This window comes from Penicillium citrinum, assembly GCF_028827155.1.
Source record: "Penicillium citrinum strain IBT 23319 chromosome Unknown utg000009l:1.0-4274883.0:1.0-4276374.0, whole genome shotgun sequence".
Lineage (NCBI taxonomy): Eukaryota > Fungi > Ascomycota > Eurotiomycetes > Eurotiales > Aspergillaceae > Penicillium > Penicillium citrinum.
Genome location: NW_026622694.1, coordinates 3303768 through 3329575, shown reverse-complemented (window position 1 = coordinate 3329575; position 25808 = coordinate 3303768). Strand labels below are relative to the sequence as shown.

The 25808-nt window shown below is 48.2% G+C and overlaps 8 protein-coding genes across 8 annotated transcripts; 6 read left to right on the top strand and 2 right to left on the bottom strand.

The window, feature by feature from the left end:
* Nucleotides 1-2894: 2894 nt before the first annotated feature.
* N7469_010721 (uncharacterized protein) lies at nucleotides 2895-3095 on the top strand (the record flags this gene model as incomplete). Its single annotated transcript, XM_056649626.1, has 1 exon — nucleotides 2895-3095. One exon carries the CDS (start codon nucleotides 2895-2897, stop codon nucleotides 3093-3095), a length of 201 nt encoding a protein of 66 aa, XP_056496757.1.
* A 2091-nt stretch (nucleotides 3096-5186) lies between these two features.
* N7469_010720 (uncharacterized protein) lies at nucleotides 5187-5489 on the top strand (the record flags this gene model as incomplete). Its single annotated transcript, XM_056649625.1, has 1 exon — nucleotides 5187-5489. The coding sequence occupies one exon, from the start codon at nucleotides 5187-5189 to the stop codon at nucleotides 5487-5489; it is 303 nt and encodes a 100-aa protein (XP_056496756.1).
* A 5831-nt stretch (nucleotides 5490-11320) lies between these two features.
* On the top strand, nucleotides 11321-13211 carry N7469_010719 (zinc-coordinating transcription factor SFP1; the record flags this gene model as incomplete). Its single annotated transcript, XM_056649624.1, has 3 exons — nucleotides 11321-11664; nucleotides 11775-12831; nucleotides 12897-13211. 3 exons carry the CDS (start codon nucleotides 11321-11323, stop codon nucleotides 13209-13211), a joined length of 1716 nt encoding a protein of 571 aa, XP_056496755.1.
* A 1398-nt stretch (nucleotides 13212-14609) lies between these two features.
* Nucleotides 14610-16064, bottom strand: N7469_010718 (transcription initiation factor IIA large subunit; the record flags this gene model as incomplete). Its single annotated transcript, XM_056649623.1, has 3 exons — nucleotides 14610-14649; nucleotides 14705-15669; nucleotides 15927-16064. The coding sequence occupies 3 exons, from the start codon at nucleotides 16062-16064 to the stop codon at nucleotides 14610-14612; spliced, it is 1143 nt and encodes a 380-aa protein (XP_056496754.1).
* An 870-nt stretch (nucleotides 16065-16934) lies between these two features.
* N7469_010717 (WD40 repeat domain-containing protein) lies at nucleotides 16935-18851 on the bottom strand (the record flags this gene model as incomplete). The annotated part of the gene is made up of 1 exon (XM_056649622.1): nucleotides 16935-18851. The coding sequence occupies one exon, from the start codon at nucleotides 18849-18851 to the stop codon at nucleotides 16935-16937; it is 1917 nt and encodes a 638-aa protein (XP_056496753.1).
* A 328-nt stretch (nucleotides 18852-19179) lies between these two features.
* Nucleotides 19180-21738, top strand: N7469_010716 (Kelch motif domain protein; the record flags this gene model as incomplete). The annotated part of the gene is made up of 3 exons (XM_056649621.1): nucleotides 19180-19654; nucleotides 19747-19833; nucleotides 19898-21738. The coding sequence occupies 3 exons, from the start codon at nucleotides 19180-19182 to the stop codon at nucleotides 21736-21738; spliced, it is 2403 nt and encodes an 800-aa protein (XP_056496752.1).
* Nucleotides 21739-22155: 417 nt separating this feature from the next.
* Nucleotides 22156-23782, top strand: N7469_010715 (uncharacterized protein; the record flags this gene model as incomplete). The annotated part of the gene is made up of 4 exons (XM_056649620.1): nucleotides 22156-22409; nucleotides 22466-22938; nucleotides 23006-23591; nucleotides 23644-23782. 4 exons carry the CDS (start codon nucleotides 22156-22158, stop codon nucleotides 23780-23782), a joined length of 1452 nt encoding a protein of 483 aa, XP_056496751.1.
* Nucleotides 23783-24723: 941 nt separating this feature from the next.
* N7469_010714 (uncharacterized protein) lies at nucleotides 24724-25764 on the top strand (the record flags this gene model as incomplete). The annotated part of the gene is made up of 2 exons (XM_056649619.1): nucleotides 24724-24762; nucleotides 24841-25764. The coding sequence occupies 2 exons, from the start codon at nucleotides 24724-24726 to the stop codon at nucleotides 25762-25764; spliced, it is 963 nt and encodes a 320-aa protein (XP_056496750.1).
* Nucleotides 25765-25808: the final 44 nt, after the last annotated feature.

The following is a 25808-nucleotide window of genomic DNA, read 5'->3' as shown; positions in this document are numbered from 1 at the left end:
CGACTCATCAAAAAGCCGCCATTAAGCAGTGAGATCTCGTGCCTTATTCAGGTCCCCGAGAAGCCCGAGACCAATATGCGTCCCCTCATGATCTTAGCCTCATAGGCTGGGAAAGAAGATTGTGATTACCATGTATTTGAATAACTGATGGCGCTCCTGCAACAAATACTCCGTATGGTTGGCAGGGATAGACCGGGATCTGACCCCTCCATGTCGAGACTGTCAATGGCGTGCGAGGTTTGTCTCCGTATACTCACATCCTTCCTTTTTATTAGTTACTTAGTAGAATCCTGTCAGCCCACTCCTCCCGGGGACATGTCCATAGACGTGGGTGGCAGTGCTTCCATTGTCAAATTAACCTGTGTTGTATGTTGTATCTTGGGGAGGCCTGTGGAAGGTCATACTGAGAAAGAGCACCGGCCAATAGCTATTAATCTACATGTCACTCCACAATCAGATGATCGAACCGCATGCGGGCCTAATGCAAATTATGAGGGTCTGTCAGCGTATGAGAGTCTGTTGGTAATAGTTGGGGCCTTTCCCGCAGGTATGAGACTCGGGTTATTTGTTGATGGAAAGATCTCCACGGTCCAAAACCATGTTCAGAGCCAATTACCAAGCAGCTTCTTCCGGCACGAGCATGGGTTTTTCGCGTCTCTGTACCCCGATGGGTTTGCAAAGCCCGGGATTTGCCTAACCAAGACACCACAAGGCTCTCAATGTCTTTGATGAAAGGGTCTAGGGTTCATATGTACTACTTCGTCTCCGCTGTTACCCTCTGGCTGGGAGACCTTCAAACGTCGAATCCCAGATTTCACTTCCCAAGAAAACTGCTCATACTAATCTCCTAGATCCAAATTCACTATTTCTCAAATACCGACACACAAGGTTCACAATGCATCCAGCTTCGACCCGTTTCCTTTGATGCCATAGAACGATAGCCGATCACTACCGCTTCTGCCGGTAAGTCAAAATGCGTGGGAACCTTGATATGCACGACAACGTGTCAATCGAAATGCACCCTCAAGGGTATTGAGAGCTGCACCGATGGATCGCCATATCTGGTGGGTATTGAACCCTTCATCCGCTATCATTCTCAATCTCTGCTAGAGGGCCACATTCGCGCCCTCTCTAGATTAGTTCAGATCCTCAATCACTAGTCTGGCCTTTAATTATTACTGTTGGTGTGTTTTATGACGATCCTTGCATCGTGAAAATCTGCGATTGTTGTTCATTCTTCACTGGCTCAGATCAGCACAAAGATCTAAGTGCTACTAGGGCCTTGGCTGGACCTGATTCCAAATCAAAAAGCGCTGTAGACACCGATAGAATCACGTTCGTTATTCACTCCTGGATAATTTGCGCCACTAGAGATAATTCTCATCTGGAAGAGATAACTCTCATCGGGAATAGTCCGCACTAGACATAGTATGCACTAAGTAATAGGAATTTTTGGTTAATGTCGTGGTTCTATGGTTATGTTCGCAGCTTAGAAGCGCTCAAGAAACAAGCAGCCGTGGATGAAAAGCAATAAATTTACTGGTGTGAATGATGAGAAAAGAAAGTCAATTCAAGAGGCGTATCTGACACGTCTACTCGGCATGTCTCGCGTTTACACACGCTAAAGCCAAGCGGCGGGGAAGGATTCAGAAAAATATCGAATGGAAGATCATAGAAGAGACAAGTATAGAAAGAAAAGTCCACACCGAAATTTGATCAGGATAGAGGTACTTCGGGACAAAAATGAATGATATAAAAGTCAATGTTGATGAAAGTGCCTCCAAGTACATGCGGAGTAATAAGAAGTAAATATTTTCAGAACACGCCCATCCTCTCAAATTGTACATTGTGATATATGCGTTGTATTTGCAAGCAGATTGGCGGATCCAATGTTGAGTTGTAAATTCGAAGAAGAGCCAGAGCTCCTTTTATCAGCTCGCTCACTATATTGTACTCCTCGTGTGAGCAAAAACTCATCCAGCTCAAAACTACCTAGTACATAGGTATAAACAGAGCGGAACCATGCCACTTACTTTGAACTTGGTGAAGTTTCTAGCCACCATGCTTTGAGCAGTTGTAGCCGTGTCTTCGGCGGAAGTGCTCTTTAATACCATGGCAAAACGGGGTGCCTTTTTTGGCACATGGGACCTCTCCTCCTTCCCGAAGGCAGCAGCCACAATCGTAGAGAAATATGTATACCGAGCACATTGTATTCGAGTAAGAGATTGTCTTTTGCGTTTGTTTAATAAGGGATAAAAGCTGGAATGAAGAGCAAAGCGGAAAATGAAGATGGAATTGAGCTAGGAAAGGGAAGAATATGAACCAGCTTTATAGCACTCCATGCTGATACTCGGGAGGCATGACTGCGCCGAATTGCACGTCTATAGAAGCAAAGTCATTCCTAACACTGCGAAGCAAATAAACCGGTCTTTCCACAAATGCTGTAGGGTACGGAGTCCTCGGCGCCCTATGCACCTAATGGATTAGTCGTCACTCGCAGGAAGGTTTCCCACCGTCCTGCAGGGTATAATCAAGAAGCATGCGCCAAATCTCCTTGTCTTGTCCACTAATACGTACCAACAAGAGAAAATGTTGGCGGTTAGGTGGGTCATCGGAGGGTGGCGGCCAGTGGGTTGCGCCTGGTGATCCTCCTGCTCACGCCAATCGCAAATACGGGAGGTCCCCTCGACCGTCGAATTGTTGATCATCTCGACCATCCTCCATCCCAAATAGAGTTTAGCTTTTGCATATCGTGCTTGACATCTTCCATTGACCCCATCTCTAGTATTGTGGATACCAACAGAGCATCCTCTCTCGGCAAATTAGATCAAACCAACACAAGCCGCCAGGTACGGATTTTAGCTCATATGACGAATGCCGCAAGTCATTCTTCCATGAAATATCCGTTTCAGGACAAGGCACCTGTTATCGACCCCGTGGAGGGGTGCGCATCCGGGGCCGGCACAGCAGATGTGGATGAGGCCGAAGCGGCCACTGGGGGCTTGCGAAAAACATATCTGATACCGGCTATTCCCGTTGGCTTGTTATGGGATTTCCCAGATGATGCCGAGCTGACTCTTAAGTCGTCAACTTGAGAGGTAGCCCTCGACGCATGAGAAAAGACTGAAGTATAAGATGTGAGAGAAGACCACACACGAAAGTTTGGTAGTATCATAATCATAATGGCGAGGAAAATGAAGCTGGGCCATCAGCTGCCCCTCTCCAACACTGGAATAGTGTATATCCAGTGTTGGAGATAAAGAGTTATTGGAGCTATGTGCCTAGACCTGGTGAGGGCACATTAGAGTCTCCATATTCTAGCCGCAAGGCTCAATTGCGCAGCCAGACTATGGCTCCATGCGCTGCCGCAGTTGGTGATAGTTGGTGATAGCGACATGGGCCTGGCGATGCTGCAAGGTGATGAGACAGTCCCATAGGCACTATTCTCCATTAGTAGAGAGTCAAGATATGGTGAGTGGTTACGAATACAATCTCAAAGCTCAAGTCCTGATGGTGGGGTGTAGTGTCATTTGTGTTGGATGTATATATGTGACCACACCAGCGCCATACTCAAATATACTTTTCAATATATTGAAGGTCTTGTATCCGGACCGCCGAAGAAGACCGAAAGATTTGTTCTCCCCCAATGATTCAGTCCAAGGAGCTATTTGGCTAGGTAAAAAGACAGAAAAGCTGTGCTTGAGTACCTTGTCACTCATTAGTGGGCCAAGGCTTCTTTGTCTGAGGCTCTCCCACCCGCCGTGGCCGGGAGATCGACTCCGGGCGAGTGACACGCCGAGACTCCTGGGCGCGAAAAAGAGCACAGGCCCAACTTTCATCCTTAGCCATGGATTTGGCGCCGTTAGGATTTTCTGGACACGGCGCTGTTGCTGTTGTATGATTTACTGTGACAATGCGGATCCTTAAAGAAAGAAGAATTCAATCTTGTCTGTGCTCACAGGTAAGAGAAACCACGTGATGGTTCGATGCAGCACATTCAACTTCGTCTTCTCTTTGCAGAAACAGCCCCAACACGGTCCCTGTGTTTTGTGTTTCCAACCCATCTCTGTTACGCAGGATTGTTATCAAACTAGTCGACTAAAGTCCAGACCTCCTCACATGCGGGCGAATACTGTACAATCCCCCACATTGCAAAGTGACCACTCCGAGACAATCTTGGCCTTCGGTTAAGGAGATCTCGTTCACGTCAAAACATTTGGGGATTTCCATGATGTCATGGGCGACGCCTAAGTCTACAAGGAGCAAAGAAGTGCATCACCCTAGGGAGGAAAAGGAAAACAGAAGATAAATCGGAGCCATCAACGCGACAGGGGACTAATGCGGGCACAGTCGGGATGATCGGAGCAGTGACCGGCTACACATGAAACGAAAAAGATGGCGTAGCCCAAGGCAGCACGCGGCCTGTGAAAACGCACAACTCTCCCACGCTGGGGAGACGTCTTGGCCCCTCAATCTGCGGATCTTCTGAAGCCCTACTCCATAGGATTTTATTTGGACTTCGGCTGGCAACGGAGGGCTCGCCCAGGATCGGCCTGCCCTCACGGAAAGGATTGCGAAATTGGGCTGGAGTGTTGGCCATACCGGCTATCTGGGATTTTATTCAGCTTGTCGTGCATACTTGCCAAAAGTTCCTTGTGGAAAAAAGCTGTTATCTCAGACCAACCTTTCCCCCCCTTTCTAGAGGCGGTGGAAATACCAAAGCCAAGAAAGGCGAAGTCGAAGAATTGGAAATTCAATAGTGATGTCTTGGCTTGAAAGGGAACCCCTTCCCCCTTTTCTCAGAGCCAAGACATGTGAATGTCGGTATGTTTGGGATTTCCCATTACTTATCGCAATGTACCTACCGGCGACAATCGCGGGGTGAGCCCGGGCCTGCATGACTGTCGGGTATCCACTTGCCTCCGGCTGAGATGAATGATGTGCTAGATCGACGCCAATGGCGCTCACCTTGATGAAATGCCCCTCCTTCTCCTAAGGTCCTTTGGTCAATCGTGTGCATATAAAGCCGAGTCGATTTCTCCCATTTTGGTCTACTGTCTGAACCCATTCCGAATTTCTCTTACTCTCAAACTTGTCTCTATCAAATCCATCACGACTACTAGTCCACCTCTACACTACCATCATCCACCACTCACATAAACAAATCTTTCAAAATATTCTACAAAATGCACTCTATCCCACCTCCTCGCAACTTTCTCGTCCTGTCTGCCAACAGTTCGAAGCCCTTCGACCCTTCGAAGAAGTTCCTCGTCTTGTCTCCTACCGAGTCTGGCCCAGATCTAGGTGCCTATGATGAGCAAGCCTTGACTGATTCCCTTGAGCGAGCCTCCGAGTCAGAGGCTGGACTACACCGTTCCGACAGCACTTCCTCTTCTTCATCAGAGGGTTCTCGATTTGATGATGCTGTCAATACGCTTCCCGGGGGCTTCCTCTTCCTGGGTCATCCCACTCGTCGATCTTCCCAGTAATTGAATCGAGGAACCATCCTGTTTGAAACTCCAAGCAATTTCTTTTCATGATACCAGCGACCGATGCATTTCATTTTCAAATTTCTGTATCCAGCGGTCCCTTCGCTCAAATGACCAAATTTAGGTCCAGCCCAGAGGACAAGAATGACAAACACCTCGATAACGAGGCCGCCTTTTACGACAAACAGGTGGAAAAGCAACAAGGGTGTTGAGGCGCTATCTGATCTGGTCTACTTTAGAACCATGTTTATCTTGTTTTTTTTTCTTCGGACTACATACCAAACCCAATGGGAAAGTTTGCAATCAATATTGACTTTTCTTCCAACAATTCATCATTTCCACCAACTTGCAGTTGAATAGAGATCTGCCTAGCACAGCCCTCCTTATCGTAAATGCCTAGACAATAGTGAGCCCTCTCGATGCGAGGGAGGTTCCATCCTAGATATTTGCCAAGTGATGCCAAGTGTCAATGATTATCCGCCAAGCCTTCACACAAGTTTGATATACCCGTCTTGGCCCAGCATCATTATGAGGCTGGGGGATACCGCTTACTGCGGATCGCAAGGTATGTTCCACAGGGAAAGTCATTCGGTGCATCCTGAAGATCTCCAGAGTCCATTTTTGGGGCATTGCCACTAATGCCAAGACTCCCGTTGGCAATCCTCCCCTGTGCAATGCTTCAAACCAGTCCTCCGCCCCCTTTGCTCAATGGTCATATGTGACACGATGCTACTGATAACACGTTTGGCGCTTGGCAGTTGGCATTGGTCCATCAGATCAGATTTATTTCGCCCCGGGATTTTCAGAATGCTTTGTCGGTTTCCCCGGTGAGAATGTTCGAATGTCGGTGGAGATTCCCTTCCCTTGTATCCCCCTGGAGATCTGGCCCCATTCTCACCCCGCATCTTCGGTGAAGATCTAGCGACATGATGTGCAGTCATTACTTGATAATTATTTCCGGTGTATTCTTCAAAGATAAGCACGATACATATGCCCAATAACATACTGATCTACCGGTCACATGGCTGATTTACAGCATTTGCGACGCGTGCTACGCTGACATGTTTCATTATTATTCGTGCAGGGACAATCAGTGAATTGATAGCTTTGGTTAAAGTTTTGAGTCAGTGACCTCATCTTTGGTGTTTATAAACAGCCGCGCTTCTCGCAGACAATTTATTTTCTTGGCCATGAATAGCAAAACCGAGTCAGAAAGTTGCAATGCCAGCGTGAATAGCGTAATGATCTCATTGTTTGCATTATGATTGTTCATGAATGATCCTTCTTTCCTGTTTCTGGGTCAGTGTGACTCTCCATAAGAAGACAGTGAGGGCGATGTGCCGCGTTTCCTGTCTCGAATTGGTGGTGACTTTTCATGTACGTTGTGTCTGTAATTCTAGTAGATATGCACATAATACCATGAGTAGTACTACTACTCATGGTATTCAATCGATCTGAGGGCGCTGTATCATATTGGGCTACTAGAGTATCAAGGCCAGGATAGTTTATTGCTCCATTACCAACGACAGAATCATCCACGAAGGGATCAAAATTCCCTTTTTGATTTAGCTTATATACTAGAACGCAAGTTAATGGTGTTCAAGACCTCAGTCAATCATATAGAAACTAAGATCAACGTGACTGAACGTGCTCAATGGCTAGCGATGCAGCAATATTGTTCATTCAACAGCAAAAGTGGATAATTCGCTAAAACCAGAACCACGAGTTACATTTTGCAGAGACGATACTGCACCACTACGATTCCTAGATATCCGTTGATAGCATGTATACTGCAACGGCAGGCCAACCTGAGAGGCATAGTAGCACTCCTACATACCTCGAGCGCCGGATTTGGAAATGAACACTTCCCCGCATACCTGAGGTAAACTATGAGGTTAAAATTGCTTAGCTTACCTTCCGTTTTCCGATACCATGGATTATTGCCTCGATCTTTTACAGGTTTACTCCTCACCACCCGTAAATGCCCGAACTAGATCTGAGCGCGACGCGGGGAGGGAATGGTCGGACTTAGATCGGGCAGACTCGGCGCCTCGAATCAATTCTTTCCATTATTTCACTGACTACTACTTTCCGACCAGACAGAAGATTTAAGCTTGACGTTGAATACAAGTGCGGGGAAAAGTGTTTCCTGTCTAGGGGATAGTAGATGAAGCAGTACTATGTGCGAAGTACTTTGATCTGAACTCATGTTGCTCCCCATCTACAAGTGTCAAAACTCGGGCACTCAACCTGGTAATGTATGACTACACTAATGTGTAGTTTCAGAGCCAGAAGCCACTGTGGCTTATGCCAATGGACAGTGCCAACTTGAAGTTCGAGTATAAGCTGGTCATACAATCTACTACCTACTGGAGACTCCAGTACACCATCCTAATTGCGATTTGGTACAATTTCAAACTCCAACGCTTTATGTTAGCTACAAAGTACTGGTGTCTTTGGAAGGTTCAATATGTTTGAAATCGATGATTTTGTAATGGAAGAATTCTAGAACGTAAGACCGTTAAATAATAGAAGTACTATCTTGATAGTATATGTCTGCATACATGGGCGAATCGTCATTAATCACTTGATTTAGTATCTCAAATATCTTGGATACTGGTGAAATCTAGTATACTAAAGCATAACTAATAATTTCCTTTTAGTTATTGGTATATCCCAATCTGAAAGATCGCACTCAGTATGGTGTTCTGGGGTGTATCACTCGATGGGGTTAGGTGGAATTTGTGACTAGAATACGAGTATTCCAAAGTCAGACATAAGCCACAGCACATTCAGGCTTTCATTCAAAGTGAGACCGGTTTATCTGCTATTCCGGCTTTAACCTTACCATTTAACAATTAGTAGTGTACAAATCGAGCATTGGAAAAGCATATAGTATATGTTTTCGATTTTCGCACAAATATGGGGGCTGTGAGTTGGAGGTCTGCCATGCCCCTGAACCAATTACCTACATATGTAGTAGGTGTGCCACAAGTTGGAGATCTCTGTACTGTAAAGCGACCCAGTAAATAAAGAAGGGGGCATGGATAGTTTCAAGTCGGTTTTTAAGAATATTGGGACAGTGATCGGCCATACGGAGTATAGAAATCACATGGCAGTGTTCCCCACAAAGGAGGGACCGAATAGATTGCACGCACCGGAGTGTTGGAGCACGGAGGATAATCAGTGCTAGTACTCCGTGCGTACACTATGTATTTACTAGGAAGTTTATTATAAGCGTCGTTATCAAGATCTGGCACTACTACACAGTAGTAAATCACTTTTATTAGTTGAAAGTTATTTTCAAACCATTGACGTACGTAGGCAGTTCATTCGGGAAATCGAAATGGTATGAATTATGTAGACGTAATCAAATCATGGCTTTTTTCAGAGTGGATAATACGCCTCGAGGAGGTTGCGCAATAGTGAAGTGTCCAACTCAGTAAATCTTTAGCAGAAGGTTGCTCCCGAGTTGCTGTAGATCTACATGCATCAAACGTACATACCGTACCCCGTACTGTACTTTACAACGAGCTCGTGGCGACGTAATGTATCTCCCAGTGGCAAGTCGGCCGAAGCGAGACACCCACTTATTGCCAAAGCAAGAACCAGCCGAGGAATTATTGCAAGAGGGATTGTGTTGCAACATTGCAAACAACCTTCCCTTATTTCAGGAACAAAGCTAACGGCCATTCGTCTTTTTCGGCTTCTTACTATTAGTCGGGAGTCAAGTCAACAGTGAGGCCGGAATTTTCGGCAAGGGGAAACGGCCCGATCGGGGTTTAGGAGGAGGCAATCGGCGACAGGAAGATCAGGAGAGATCCAGCATATACATAGATTATACATATGTAAAGATTCAATATTAGCCTTTGCCTTAAGTCGCAAGAGTACTAGCTAGTGGGAGATCTAAGGGCGGTGTGTTGTACCATTTTATGCTCTTCGTAGGGCTTAAAAGAGTCCGGTCGACGCTAAATTATCGAAGGTTGCCCGAATGCTTCTGCCGTGTTTCTAGCGCCAAAGCCAAGACCCCGTTGCATCCCGACTTTACTGGATGAAGGTTTGGGACACCCTGGAGAGTTCACGCTATGTACTCCGTACGGCGTACTGTATGCTGGTAATTTGGTCGTCGATCGCTGGACCAGTGAGAGATGATAACAGTGCCCATGAGGACATCGACTACATATGAACAGTCCAGAGTACATAGCTCTAATACTCCATAACTACGAGCACGGAGAAAGAACAAGCGTCGGAGAAGCTCCGGAAATCATAAATGATTGACCTCGGCTGAGACTTTCCAAGGGCGAGTGATCTCCTTGACCCTTGCATGACCCCAGATCTACTATACAGTATGTGTCGAACATCAGTTCTGCAAGATGACCACACCTCTATTTGTACAGTATGTTGCTAGCTGTACTTTTGGGTTGAGAGTATCGGCAGAAGGGAATAGTGGAGATACCCGGGCTTTGCAGCATGAACCACGGTCGAGGAAAGTCTCAAATCGGTCGGAGAAGAAGTGAACCAATGGCTCCACCCACCCTCTCGATGGTCGGCAAAAAACAGTAGACCATACTGACAATCCTCTCCATTACACAGTAGATATGGACAGAAAGGTAAAATACAGATCGTCTAACGCTCCACCAGAGTAGCAATTCCATTGCCCTGGGATTGACTATACGACAGAGTATTCTCTAGGCGCAAGTGGATGGTTTGTTGCCAACTACTTGTAAAGGAGTATTACTATGTATATATAAGGCACATCAACCTGTTGTCGGAGGATTTTAGAAGGTCAGAATGAAATCGGCCAAGACCGCTCATTAGTCATCGATACACTAGCCTCCGAGTTTCAGGAATGTACAATACTGTATGTACTGTTTGTACAGTATGTATTGATTGTTCCGCTCCGATCATGACGTTCTCCTGCAAGCGGTGTGTCGTGTCATCATGGCCATGATCGACAATTAACCCCATATTCGACACATTCCAGTCTCATCATTAGTTTTCTTTAGATTACCACGTACTAACGGAAGCAGCCCTTTTGGCTCTCTAGGGTTCGAAATCAATAGGAAGGTGTACAGTACAATATTGTGTTTCATAATGTGCCAGTTGTAGCCCCGTTTGCGCCCCATCACGTGTATCTGTATTACTGTAATACACACCATTCCTAAAACGGAAGGGTTGCCTCCATACTACCCTCGATGACTTGACTTCTCTCTTCCTACGAGTACCCTTCTCTTCTTGAAGACTCTCTGTTTATTCACAAAAGAATTGCTTTATTCATCATCAAGTATCTCTCTCAAAACGAGTCATTCGTTTAACCTTCGACTTCAAAAAGTCTCCGTTTGAGTCATTGCCACTCAACCTCTGGCACCGCGTTCCGCCGGGCCCCAAGCCAGAGCGGGACATCATCCGAGGGTGGACTCCTCGAACCCGCCCAAGACCGCCATCCACCCAAAAGTCCACTTCGATCGAGGGGCATTCATATCGTCCATTCTCCATTTGTCTTCTCTTATTCTTCAACTTCTCAGGGGACCTCGATCGCGCTTCAACGCGGGAATCTGATATCCTGTCCATAGTTTGCTTTTCCCCTCTATCTTCAAGATCATCTTCCCTCCTGCTCCCGGGTTTCGCGTGCCTACTCGCGCAGACCAGGGAAACTAGGGTCTCTGGATCTTTTTTCTAGGACAGGCTCCGCAAGTCCGCATATTTCCCTGTCCCCCTCTTCTCTTCACTTTTTTGAAGCTCGTTGCTTTCTTGTCTTTTTTACTTCTTCTCCCTGTCTCTTTCCCCTCCTCTCCATCGATATTATTTGACGATCACGTCACCTTATCAGGATGACGGGCGCAGCTCCTATCGACATCGCCACCCGAAACTCGACCTCGGTCTCACCACCTGGCCAGCAAGCGTCGAATCTTACATCGGCATTGCAAAAAGCCGGTACGGGTGAGCGCACAGGTAGTATATCGCATCATCCCAGCGGAGGACTCGGGGTGTTCAAGGCGCCGCCGCCTCGCAAGGACTCGATCGGCGCTGCTAATGCACAATGGGGGAATGGAACGAAGCCCATTTCAATGTCCGGGTCCAACCGCGACAAAGGTCGGCGAGAATCTCTCGCAGGTAGCTTGGTCGGTGGGATGAGCTGGGGTGGTGTATCTGTTGGGAGTTGGATACGTGATGAGTGAGTCTCCGGGCAAAAAAAAATAATCCACATGAGGCCGCGGGGAAATTCTGTGCGCCTGGTGGCTGTTGCACCGCATCACAGACTGACCAAGAAATTTTCTACCATAGCATCATTATGACCGGCACCTCACCATTTACCTTTCAGTCGCCTTCTTTCCACTCCTCCTCATATTTGCCGAAGCTGGAGGCCAACTTCATGCGAGACTTTTCGTGCTGCGGTGTGACGTTACCGACACTCCATGACCTATTACAACACTATGAAGAAGCCCATGCGACCAAGTCGCCCAACCAAGGGCATCGCCCGAGCCAGGGTGAAAATCGGGCTGCTTTGGCCGCTGCCGCGATCGCACAACAACAGAACCAGCAACATGGCAACCAAGGGCGCGGTTTACAGCCTGAACGAACGCTGGACATGCAGCGAAAAATGGGTCAGAACTCTTCCATAATTCAGCACGGGGATTTAGATACTATTGATGACATGGAGTTGGACGAGCCTATGGGAGACGACGATGGCACAACCTCGCAGCTCTTCTCCCCTCAGTTACGCGAGAACAGCCAGGGGGCATTTGGCAGCTCCAACCAGGGCTCGCAATTAAATCTGGGCATGCTTCCAAGTCATCAGGGTTTTAACACGCCTTCTCAGCCCGGCACGCCGATCGGATCTGGACGTCCACTTTCTCTGCAGAATAATCCTACTGTATCCTCTGTTAACACCCCCACTTTAATGGCCAATCCTCTCCAAACTTCACAATTTCGAAATACTCCCGATTCATCAGCACCTGGAACACCCGCGGAAATCGATGAGAGTATGATGGGTGGTTTTGGCGACCTCAATATGCAGAATAATATGGGCCAAAATCAGGGCCAGTTCGGACGTTTTACTGGAAATAACGATATGGTTGATCTATGCATTGATGAGCCTGCGAAACGGCTTTTCAGCCCTAACGGAGGCATGGGGACTCCGAATGCTCATTTCAAACTTAGTGGAGCCCAATATGGCCCTAACAGCGACATTGCACGTCGGATTCGCGAACAGCAATTATTGGCAGGAGTTCCAGATACCACATCTATCCTCCCGAACGAAGAACCGAAACCATTTCGCTGCCCCGTCATTGGTTGTGAAAAGGCCTATAAAAACCAAAACGGGCTCAAATATCACAAGGCTGTAAGTGTTCTAATGCCAAAGTTTCCTCTGAATTTGGAACTAATAAAATCCTTTTTTTTTCTCAGCATGGCCATAATAATCAACAACTACATGACAACGCAGACGGTACATTCTCAATCGTGAATCCAGAGACATCAGCACCATATCCCGGCACCTTGGGAATGGAAAAAGAAAAGCCATATCGCTGCGAAGTTTGCGGCAAACGCTATAAGAACCTCAACGGACTGAAATATCACAAATCGCACTCTCCACCATGCAACCCCGATTTCCAACTTGCAGCAGGTCGCAATCTGAATCTCGGAGGTGGAGTCATGCAGGGACAGAACATCAACGTTGCTGGAGCTGGCCTCCCCGGAATTGGCGAAGAGGGCCTGCTGTGAAGCTGCTTTTCTTGTCAATAACATAATACTCAGTTATTATGCGAATGAATTTCGACGGTCTTTCGGGGCTATCTATGCTCCCATATGATGTCATGAACTGGCCTGGTGACTTTGGAGTTTTTTATTGTTTTTGAAAATTTGCTGCTTTCTTATGGGGTGCTTCCATCTTTCTCTCACATATCCTGATATCTTGGTGCTCTTCGATCCTCACCGGCATTTGCTTGCTGTTTTGGTTGTTCTTTTTTTTTCCTTATCCTTTTGCTTTGATATCCCTCGCCGTTTCCAGTCACTCCGACTACACGTCGGTACTGGTAATAGAGCCACCCGAGCGATCAAGATCTTAGAAAGACCTGCTTAGAAGTTCGTGGTCATGTTTTTCTTCACCTGAGCTGGGATTTGTGGCAGTAATGGAATAAGGGCTATGTGTTCATATCGTTATGGCTTTGTACTTTGCATGTTATGCTGCGTTCTGCACGGGTTGGTTTCTTTGCTTTTCATGTCTGCTTTCTATTTGCTTTTTCTGTTCTATATCTGGGGGTGACTTGAGTCACTCCGTTTGTTTCCAATCTGGGTTTTGATGTTCTCGCTGTTGAATGAAACAATTGCGAGCTGAGCTTCCCCCGCACTCGACCGAAGTTATGTGGATATGAGAATATGCGAACAAGGACAGTTGGGCTTCAGGACTTATGCAAAAGTCCGGATATTGGATTAGGTCTTTTGACTTTTCTTCCTATTGGTCTTATTTGTTTATTTTCTTCTCTGTGGCCTCGAGTTTGCGAAGGGAGTGGAAATGAAACTAAAAAGTGTGGTTCTCCGGCGTTGGATCTTCCAAGCTTGTAGATACGGGTGCTATACATGCAGGCTTTTTTTACTTATCAACTGACTATTCTTTTTCGCTTCAACTTGAAATTCCTCGAGACTACATTCTTATTGGGATTTGAGCTACTAGACCCGCCATATCTGGACTTCTAAATTGTGCTTTAGTATATATTTTTGTTGTTATTGAGTGGCCTAGCTGGTTTTGCCATTCTAGTACATGAGCAGAGGCATCGTAAATTGCAAAAAAGCGTTGGCTACAAACAAAAAGCCCTTTCACTTGTAGATATCATGAGCAGCTTCTCGAGGCTCAAATTGGAAAGATGAGATAGGCAAAAGAACAGAACGGCGTGAATTTGATTTCCAAGTATTTGGCCTTGTTTCATGGCGGCAAACGGACGAGTCGTGAGAGGTCGGAGAGAGTGGCTTTCAAAACCATATTAATGGCTGAGAGCGAAATGGAAGTTTTATTCTTCACCATTGGCATTGCTAATGGAAGAACAAAGCTTTCTACGGATCAAAAGGATTCATAGGTGTTTGGACGAAGCAAAGATGAGAATTTGAGGTTGATTTCAGTTTTGATTACCACTCAAATTCTCCTTGGCCCTTGTGGAAGACATACCTGAAAGAAAACGTATTAGTGGATGAACGTGCTATGACGAGGATCAATAACTTACTCTCTGCCACCAGTTGTTAAAATTCCATCCTTCAAGGTGCACTTCCACTTGTTCTTGACCCTTTGGACCTTGTCATAAGTACAGAGCATGACTTGGCCATCCATTTCATCGGCATCGTGATCTTCAGCAACGAGGTCATCCGGGTCATCAAGATCAGAATTGATGGCATCTTCATCGGCTTCTTCCTTCGGCTCGTCATCCACGCCATCGAACTGCCCGGGGATCCTAGGGAGCGACGTAGATGGCTCGGCACTGCCCTGGCCTAAAGTTGAGAGAAGAGCGGAACGTCTGGCACTGGTGCCTGAGGACTCGCCGCCCGAAGAGGGCTGGAGAAGGCCGCCGGCTTCAAATCCAAGCATTTGATGCTTGAGATGTTCACGAAGAAGCCTGTCACCTTCGCCATTCTGGGCAGCCTCTCGGCGACGGGCGACTTCGGCTTTCCAATCGACCAATGAATCACTAGAGCCGTCGGTTTGGCCCGATCCCATGGATGGATAGCCAGGCTCCTGCTTGATCTGCGGTACCTGACCATTGGGAGCAGCATGCATCTGTGGCTGGTAGGGCTGACCGGGCTGACCGGGCTGTTGCAGCTGACTCACGGTCTGAGCCGCAGCCGGGCCGTATTTGTGAAGTACGTTGTTCATAGCACGCTCTCGTGCGGAATGCAGAGGCACATTAGAAGCCATCGGATTAGTCATGTTTGGCGGTATACCCTGGCCGTTGGTTCCAGGCTCAGTCTTGATACGAGGGCCAGCCATCGTCGGTTGTTGTGGGACAGGCGCCTGTGCCGGCGGCGCCTGTGGAAGAGAGACAGGAGGAGGGACATGTTGTTGCGGGGGTGGTCGAGGAGCGTTAGAGGGGACAGTGGCTTGAGGAGGGAGTACATGAGCTTGGGGTGCAGGTTGGGGAGCGGGATCCCAGGGGAAATGGGCGACGTTCACAGAAGAAAGTTTTTGCTGCCAGTGCTATTAAGAGAAATTTAGTAAGTATTATAATGCGGGGGTAGATGGACTGTAGAGATGGAAATGATGCCTTGGCGGCCTAAGCCCCGAAAGCGGGTAGCGGCGGCCGCATATAAAAGGGAACCCCAAGTGCCGGTGTTCCCCCATAAGCACTGCCTCCCTCGCACTTCGGGCTCCCCCCGCTTTTCGCCGACGAGCCCAATTCATCACGCCAGCAGCCATCTACATCCACAAAATGATCAAAGCAAATTTCAACTTACATCGCGCAAATCGTGCAGTGTCTTTTGGTCGACACCACTCTCCTCAAAGTCGACTTGGGAAGAATCGCAGACTTCCTGGATCACCTTTTCGAAGACCGTACCCTGTGGAGCGATGACGGTCAGTGATGGATCTTTCATATCGGCCATCAACGAGCCCTTTATGAAGGAACGAATTTCGAGAGATGGAAAGACTAGGGGGGGTTTTGGGCAGTTGATTGACAGGCCTGAGCGTACTGAGCGTGCTGCTGCGAAACCGAACTTACCACTTGCTGGTTGGACATATCGGCGGGAAGGCTCAGGAATGGTGAGGAAGCAGGAAGAACGATTTACAGGAAAAGCCGAGAGGCACCAAGGGTGTCGAAGCAAAGAGATTCGAACTGAGGTTTGTTCCACAGTAAGTCGAGGGAAGAATATAGCCTTCCGTCGCAACGGGTGAGGCCGTCGGGGCGCGCTGGTCGATCACAGTTCCACGAAGTGACGAGATTTTGTCGAAATGTTCGGCTTGAATGCAGCGCTGCAAACGAATTACGAATTGTTGAGGGACGCCCTGAACGTTTCCGCGGGGAGAAAGAGTCGAGGGACAGAGACGATGGGGTGCGTAGTTGCCGATGAGTTAAAGAAAGGTGAAAGTCGAGCCTCCGCGGTAGATCTTGCCTCCAGTTCCGGGCGCTTAGTCATAAAGAGCCGCCCGCCTACCTTAAAGATACCAATGCCCAGTGCGCCTAAGGGTTAGTCCCCTAAGTGTTCAAGGAATTAGAGTCACAATTTAAGACAATTACATCCTTCATAGGCAGATGGTTTTGAGGGATGATAAAAATGGCATTTTATACGATTAGCCAAGGGTAATAAATTACAACTCCAAAAAACACCAATTACACCATGTACACCAAATGGTAAAAGTAAAAGCCAATGTCCCAGCGCATCAATGCGAAAGACCATGAACCGGGTATAGAGCTCGGAAAACAGGAAACACAAACAATGTTAGTATCGTTCTGCCGGTTTACCTGTTTACCGGATAGTCATAGACTTGCTCAGTTGCGCCTTGCTTCCAACGCCACCCTCGCGAGAAGCAGAAGCACTGCTGCCCGCCTTGCGCTCGAATACTTTCCAGAACTTCAAGCTCTCATCGGCGGCTGCGGTAGCGAGCATCTGGCCGTCAGGACTCAGGCTACTGTGAAGTACACGAGTCTCATGAGCAGGAATCTCAACGTTGCGAACAAGAGTCGGGTAGCTCCAAATGCTGAGGGAGTTGTCCGGGAAGCCACTTGAACTGACAATCTCGCGATAGTGGTTGCTCCACCGAAGGCTGGTAACTTGAGAGCCAGTATCAATGCTGTTGGTACGGGCCCCGGTTGTGGTGTTCCAGAAATGGATGTGACGATCATAGGAGCCACCGCCAGTGGCCAAAAGATTGAGTTGCCAAGGGCACCAGCTGAGAGCTTTGACAGCAGCACGGTGGTTTGTCTTGGTGAACTTCGGAGCACTGAGGGAGCGAGCATCCCAGATGTTTACCAGGTTATCGTTTCCGCCGGTAGCGAGCTGCGCACCGTCAGAGCGCCACTCCAGACCGCAAACCTCGGAAGTATGAGAGACCAGCTCAGCAACCTTGTGCTGTGCAATGCGGACATCATGGTTGAAGACGAGGCCGCTACGGGCACCAGTGGAAAGGGTGTGCTTGGACCATCCCATCACACCGACGCGGGAGTCATGACCATACATGCTGCGAAGTTTGGAACCTTCCTCAACATCCCAAATCTGAATCTCACCAGTTCCCAGACCAACACCAACGTAGGCGCCATCACCACTCCACTTTACGCTGCTGACGTAGGTGTCTGGGGAAGTCTCGAGGAGGCAATTGACCGAGCCTGACTCAGCGGACCAGACGTACACATTGCGCTCGAGACCAATTGCAACCTGGTTGCCGGAGCTCCAGTCCAGCAAGTTAAGGTAGTAGTCATCCAACAAACCTGGTGCATCCAGAACGCGTTCGGGGGCAGTTTGAACACGTCGGCGGAACTGGGCAGATTGTGACTTCGCAGGTCGGAGAGGGCGGTTGTACTGAGCGCGGAGGTCGATTGGCTTAGAAGACTCAGGAGGTGGTGGCTTGAAAGCCAGAATACGAGTGTTCAGGTTGACACCGCAAGCATTGGCCAAGGATGACTCGTAGGCAACAGCATCTGGTGCAGGGCGGCTATATGTTGAAGGTTCATTGTCCTCGAGGCCCATGTTTTCAAGTGCAGCGGTCAGATCTTCCTCGGATCCACGTCCATTGATATCGAAGGCACTAGCAGCCGAAGCAAGGACTGAAGAGCCCTCATTGCCGCTGGTCTTGGGTCGTTGGCTTTCCTCAGGCTTCGCCGCTCCAGTAGTAACAAGACCCTCGCTAGCGGCTCTATTAGGAATGAAGCGATCTCCAGCGTTGTGAGAAATTCGGACAGTCGTCTTTCCAGTGCGAGAACGGGTAGGAACCTCCCGACGAGAACGCTCTTTGGAGGGAGTTTGGCCGGATGAGGAAGGTCCAGTACCGGTCAGAGACCAGTCAGATACGCCTAGCTCAAGATGTCTCGGGGATTTCCGCGACCGACGAGCGATGTTGGATTTTGGAGAATCACGGTGGGTGCGGGAAGTCTTAGGAGCAGTTGAGGAAGACTTAGAGGCCGAGGACTTAGAAACTGAAGATTTGGAAACCGAGGACTTGGAGAAGTATGAGGAAAGATTGCCGCCATATACTGATTTGGTCTTGTCGCTTCCAATGTCGGCGGGACGGGCAGGTGTGAATGGCGAGGACTGATCGTACTCCTGAGGGGTCGCAACAGTTGCTCGAGTGTGAGGTGAAGGGGTCAGAGGCATCCTGCAGCCGGCAGTCTTCGAAGAGAAGAGCCCATGATGGCTCTTCTTAGGAGTAGAGACCTGAGCAGTCGCCATGATTAATCTGATCGACGTTTCTGGATCAAAGAAATACAATGGAACCAGCCACTGGAATAACCAAAATAAGGAGATCACTTAGGTATCAACAGAAGGTTAGGGTATAGGGAGATAGAGGGAATAGGTGATGAAGAAAAGAAGGAGATGAGAAGTATGAGCGACTAAATAGATTGCCCGTCTGAGTATGGACCACTCTTCCCCCCGGCAACCGTTACCTCAGGTACGGGTACGCTATCCTTCCTTGGGACTAGTATATTCATACCTGGAATTTAAGGCAGTGTCGGACAAATGTTCCGCCGGCAGCTTCCGATCTTCAATTGTGGCGTGCATGTTTCGTCGTGATTTCACCAAAGATCACCATGAGCTAGCCCATGTGGGCATGATGCACGAGGTGATCCAAGATCAAGAAGCTGACCTACAATTTACTCCCACTCACAACTACACAGAGCTGCAGCTTGACTTCAGCCGTTGTCTGATGGCGGATCCGGCGACCCACCACTTCAATCTTATCCACCAGGACCCACCTGCTCGACGACTTCCGTCATCCTGGGCGGCGTCTTTGAGAGCCTCCAATCCCACTACTCCTGGCAGAGTTCGCTCTCCTGCTTTTCCGATGCAGCAGCAGGACGCATACTTACTGCCCGCCAGTCCCGCGGCCGGCCGACAAGCCACTGGCGATTACAGGCCTGCCGTCAAGAAGGCAGAAGGGCATGTCCCCGCATGCCTGGTCAATGCCTCTGTGACGTACTGCAGCAACGATCACATCTATGCCTTTGGTGGTTTTGATCAATACACTGATGAAGGTTTGACTCCCTTCAATTCCCCGTATCTGCCATGTCATTTGCCCTACCCTCCCACGGCCTCAACCCCTATTGCCACTGATGAATGATTGCAGTTTACAACCACGTTCTCCGCCTAAACCTCACTACTTTGCGATGGGAATTGGTAGATAACTATGGAGACATCCCCGGAGTACGCATGGGTTAGTCAAAGCTTCCCTTTCTCCTATTCCAACTTGACAGCTGAGGGGTTTTTCGTGTTTCTAGGGCATACCGCGACCCTGCACCAAGGTGACAAACTGATTGTTTTTGGGGGTGAGAATGAACATCGCGAGTATCTGGCAGACGTTGTCATCCTTGACCTTCAATCCTTTACATGGACAATGCCAGAAATCCATGGGATACCTCCTCGTGGGAGAGCACGACATGCCGCCGTCATCCACGATGACAAGCTCTTCATCGTCGGTGGAGTGACTGGAGAAAACAATGTGATTCTGGACGACTTGACATATCTGGATTTACAAACCTGGACTTGGTCACGAACATGGAGCTTTACCGCTCGTTTTGATCATACGGCCTGGGTATGGGGAAATCGGTTGTGGATATTCGGTGGTTTGGGTCCCAATATGGAACGAACGACCGATATCTGGTGGCTCGACCTCAAAGGATCCCCATCGCTTACCGGAATTACATCCTCCTCCCAAGGTACTGTCGAAACTCCGAGTACCCCAGTGACGCTCGCTCATCTCCCAGAATCAATATCTAGTCCATCGCAACAGATGTCTCCGCGGTCGGGCATCTACGCCGCCAATTCTGCTAGCGTACAAGTGCGAAGCTTTGGTCGTCGGAAGCCACTCGCCCCTGGCGCCATCTCTTGTCTACGATTCCATTCAGGTCCACATGTACCGGCTCTGTTCTCCGGTACCCATTTTCAGTCGTTCGCATCAGGAGTATTATTAGATTTGATTACCCCCTCGGAAACTGTGCGATCTCATGACTGTAACCTGGCGGCCCTAGAGCTCAATTCATTACGGTGGCAGCGATTAGCAGATGGCCAGGAGATTTTTCGACCCGGATATCGATGGCATTACTGCACTGTTAACGAGGCAGGAACAAAAGCATGGCTGCTGGGCTGCAGCCTTGATGTGACTAATGCACCCGGGGCAAGTGATGAGAACCACATGAGTGAGGTTCTCTCTATTGACCTCGAGAAATATGGACTACTAGGTAATGAACTGTCAGCGGAGGCTCCTCAACAGGATGCCCCTTGGGTAGCCGACCAACCAGGGCACGCTCCTGCTTCTGGGCTTGGAGCTGACCTCTCTGCCGTGTTTGATCAAGCCCCAGAGTCAGGCAGTGGTGCTGATTTCGTTATTACGGCGACCCGTGACGACCACGACTCCGTGTTTGCAGAAGACCCTGCAGTCACCCCTTCCGGCTCGCCTACTCAAATGAAGCCAACTTTTGTTGAGCCTGACTCATCAACGTCAGTCCCTATTCATGTCCACAAGATAATCCTCCAGCTGCGCTGGCCACATTTCAAGCGCCTGTATTCGGCCCAGATGGCTGAATATCATACTAAGCGCATGCATATTCCAGAGCCATATTCAGTTGTTCGTGCATTTCTTTATTATTTGTACACGGATAGCATCGCAGGCCATCCCGAATATTGTTCAACCGTGGTCGATGTGGCAGGCATGCTGGTCATGGCCAATCTTTACGACATGCCGAAATTACGTTTGCTTTGCGTGAATCGTCTCAGCCGAGAGATTGACGTAGAGAATGCCGCCATTGTCTGGGAGCGAGCCGGTAGAACACAAGAACACTGGCTGATGCGCCGCGCCGCACAGTTCTGCCTGACACACTGGGGTCGCGTGGTACGAACGGATGGCTTCAAATCACTCAGCCACCCAAGTTTGATCGAGCTCTGCGAGGTGGTAGATACGGAAGGTCGTATTGTCGCTGGGCCAGAGCTTGAGATGGTCACTTCATTCGGAGGAGACCCGCAATGTGATCGCGACACAAAGGGTTCGAACCTCCGGTTGGGGTCTGCAGCAGATGAATTGTCGGAGATGGATGGTGATGACGAAGGAATGGAACTTTCATGAAACGAATTGGACACGCATTATCTTCCGGAGTTCTGGAAACGGCCGGGACAAAATATGTAATAGCATTTTTTATACTGAATTTATTTGCATCAAAGAGTTGTAGAGCTCCCGTGAAGGGCCAGGGTCAAATCCACTAGGATGCGGTAGTGCGGCTCCACACGCTGACGTTCTGGGAACGGCCTTTCCTCCGCGCGGAGTTCATTCCTAGCACGATAAGGAAGATTTGGAGCATGTCTCGCCTTAACACTTGTAAAACTTCCCGCATGGTTTCAGTTTTACGCCCCTCTCAGAAAAGATTATATAAATGACTACTAGTGGCATTGTATAAGTAGCAACTGGTCGACCAGATGCATTGCACTCGTACTACTACTAACTAGGAGTATCACTTGTACCTGCAATTGGGAATCTTAAGTCACAATGGGCTCCATTATCAAGTCAACTTTACCATCGGATTTCGTTTGGGGCTTTGCAACAGCCGCTTATCAGATCGAAGGTGGTGCAAATGAAGACGGACGTGGTCCATCGATTTGGGATACTTTTTGCAAAATCCCAGGCAAAATTGCTGGAGGCGGATCAGGTGATATCGCATGCGACTCATATCATCGAACCCACGAAGATATTGATTTGTTGAAAACTTGTGGCGCTCAGGCCTATCGTTTCTCGATTTCATGGTTGGAAATCCAATTCCCGTCCAAAACCTACCGGCTATCTATTAATAGAGATTCAGGTCTCGCATTATTCCGCTGGGCGGCCGCAATGACCCTATCAACGAGAAGGGTCTTGAGTTCTATGTAAAATTTGTCGACGATCTTCTTGCTGCGGGCATTACGCCTATGGTAACTCTTTTCCATTGGGATCTTCCCGATGAGTTAGATAAACGATATGGCGGGCTTCTGAACAAGGAAGAATTCGTTGCCGACTTTTCTCGTTACGCTAGAGTCATATTCAAGGCATTCGGGTCGAAAGTGAAGCATTGGATCACTTTCAACGAGCCCTGGTGCAGCAGTGTACTGGGATACAACACAGGGTCCTTCGCACCTGGCCATACAAGTGATCGCACTAAGAGCCCTGTCGGCAATGGCTCGACAGAGCCATGGATTGTTGGACACAGTCTCCTCGTGGCCCACGGCGCGGCCGTCAAGATATATCGAGACGAGTTCAAGACCCAGGATGGCGGCGAGATTGGCATAACCTTGAACGGTAATTCAATTTCTTTGAGTCGTCATATACTGGTAATATCGACTTGCTTTGCTGACGTTTAGTATAGGCGACTGGGCCGAACCTTGGGATTCAGAGAACCCTGCCGATATCGAAGCTTGTGATCGCAAGATCGAATTCGCGATATCCTGGTTCGCCGATCCAATTTACCTTGGGAAATACCCTGACAGCATGGTCCAACAGCTTGGTGATCGATTACCAACTTGGACTGCAGAAGATCTTGCTCTCGTGAAAGGCAGCAATGACTTTTATGGTATGAACCACTACTGTGCAAATTATATCCGTGCAAAGACCGGTAAGCCAGATCCGGAAGATATCGCAGGTAATCTGGAACTGCTGCTTGAGGATAAGAACGGCAAAAGCATTGGCCCCATCACACAGTCGCCCTGGTTGCGCCCCTGTGCATTGGGCTTTCGGAGACTTCTGAAATGGCTGAGTGACCGCTATGGTTATCCTAAGATATATGTCACTGAGAACGGCACAAGTGTGCTCGGTGAGAACGATATGCCCCTTGACCAGCTCCTTGAGGATGAATTCCGCGTGCAATATTTCCGGGATTATATTGGGGCCATGGCCGACGCGTATACTCTAGACGGGGTAAATGTGCGCGCTTACATGGCATGGAGCCTTATGGAGTATGGAATTCGCCACCCTTTTCGCAAACGTTACTGACTTTGGAATTTGTAGTAATTTCGAGTGGGCAGAGGGCTATGAGACACGATTCGGTGTGACATATGTCGACTATGATCATGACCAGAAGCGGATTCCAAAGAAGAGTGCAAAGAGCATTGGTCAGATATTCGAGAGTTATATTGTGAAGGCTTAGCTGATGTCGGAGCCGACTGAATTCCTTTCCAGCTTCTGCTGGCTTCAAATTTTCATTAAATCCAATCCATATTCTCACACTATGTGGAGCTCTGTCAGAAAGCCTCAAATTACTAGGTTATTCTTTTTTCAAATACTATCCTGTAGGTCCTAGAAGTAGTACTAGTGGAATGGAAATGCAGTAAAAATGTTAGTAGTACTAGTTTGTTCTTGTTTTTAGAATGGTTGCTACTAGCAGTGCTTGGAAACATACGTATGAGCTAACTATATAATTACTCCAGTACTTACTGGAACTGATCTATTGATAACTGCCCAGTTACCAGTAGATACCAGTAGATACAAGGTGGTATCTTCATATCTCCAGTCACTTTTAGGTGCTACTACCAAGATACCACGAGCATTCAAAATGGAGACCCGATCAGAGGCTCGTTGCACCTCAAATTCTTTTTAAGTGCTATCTATTAAAAATTCAATCATCGGACTCTGGACTCGGGATGTTCAAATCCGGTTCCTCGGACATAACTCTCTAGAAGGAGTAATATAACGGACCCCCGGAGCCCGATCCCCGAGTCTGGGGCCACATCAGATTTACATCTTAGCTCCGGAAATCGAAGCTCATGATTAATCAACAGAAAATCCTTGGGATCCATTTTGAGGGGGCAGCCAATGGGATAATCGAATGAATACGATCGGAGGTTAGCTTATACCTTAAGCTTCAAAGTTGGATGGCCCGACCGTTAAATCCGACTAAAGGCCGTGCTCCATCCTCGTACTCCTAACTACATTGTCTCTGCGGTCAAATACTATATAAATCTAGCAAAGTCATAATGAAAAGGAACCTTCAATCATCACAACATCAGAGTTCTCGAAGTCCAGCTTCTATACTATTATATCTGAAGACCACATCTCTTTTGTTCATTTTACCAACTTCAACTTGAAACAATGGCTTCTCAACTGGTTCAGAAGGTTGCCATAATCGGAGTAAGTGCCTGAAATCTTTGCGGATTGATACGAAATCAACAAAAAAAGGAGAGTATTAGGATTAACCAAAGTTCATAGGCAACCGGTCGTATTGGCGGTGCTTTTGCTCAGGCACTTTTGGACAATGGCAAGCATACCGTGACAGCCCTAACTCGCCAAGACAGTAAGGGCAAGCTCCCTGAGGGTGTGCATGCTGTCAAGGTAGACTATGACAGCGAAGATTCGATTGTCAATGCACTCAAGGGACATGACTTCGTTGCCATCACTCTGGGTGTTCGAGCGCCTGAAGACCTGCATAAGAGAATCACAGATGCAGCAGGCAAGGCTGGGGTTCCTCTCATCATGCCCAACTCCTACGGTTACCCGCTCGGACCTGAGGGACCCAAGGAGGGAGACGCGTATGGCAAAATAGTTGTTGATCGTTGTGAAGATACCAAGAATGGCGTCTCGGAATATCTTAAGATGTCGTGTGGATTCTGGTATGAGTGGAGTCTCGCCATTGGCGAGCAATGGTTTGGATTCACGATCAAGGACCGCAAGGTCACTTTCTTCGATGACGGTAAACGAATTGTCACAGTGAGCACTTGGCTCCAATGTGGCCGTGCACTGGCAGCACTATTAAGTCTCCCGGGGTCTGGTACGAAGCCTTCACTGGCAGATTTTAAGAACGGAGATTGCCCGATCTATAGCTTCCGCGTGTCTCAGCGCGATATGCTGGATAGCCTTCACCGTGTCCTTGGCACAACCGACTCCGACTGGGAGATTACTTATGAGCCTGTCGAGAAGCGTATTGAGGACGGCAAAAAGGAATTGGCTGCAGGTCAATTCACTGGATTTGCCAAGTCGATGTATGGAGGAATATTCTTGGCTTCCAACCAGCAGAGTGACTTCGCAGCTAAAGGGTCAGCAAATGCTATCCTAGGGCTGCCACAGGAGGATCTGGATGAGGCGACAAAGAGAACGGTTGAAATGGTTGAGAGTGGTTGGAACCCTTTCGCATAAATGTAAATAGTACTTTTGACGAGATTATGTGTGGTCACCATCAA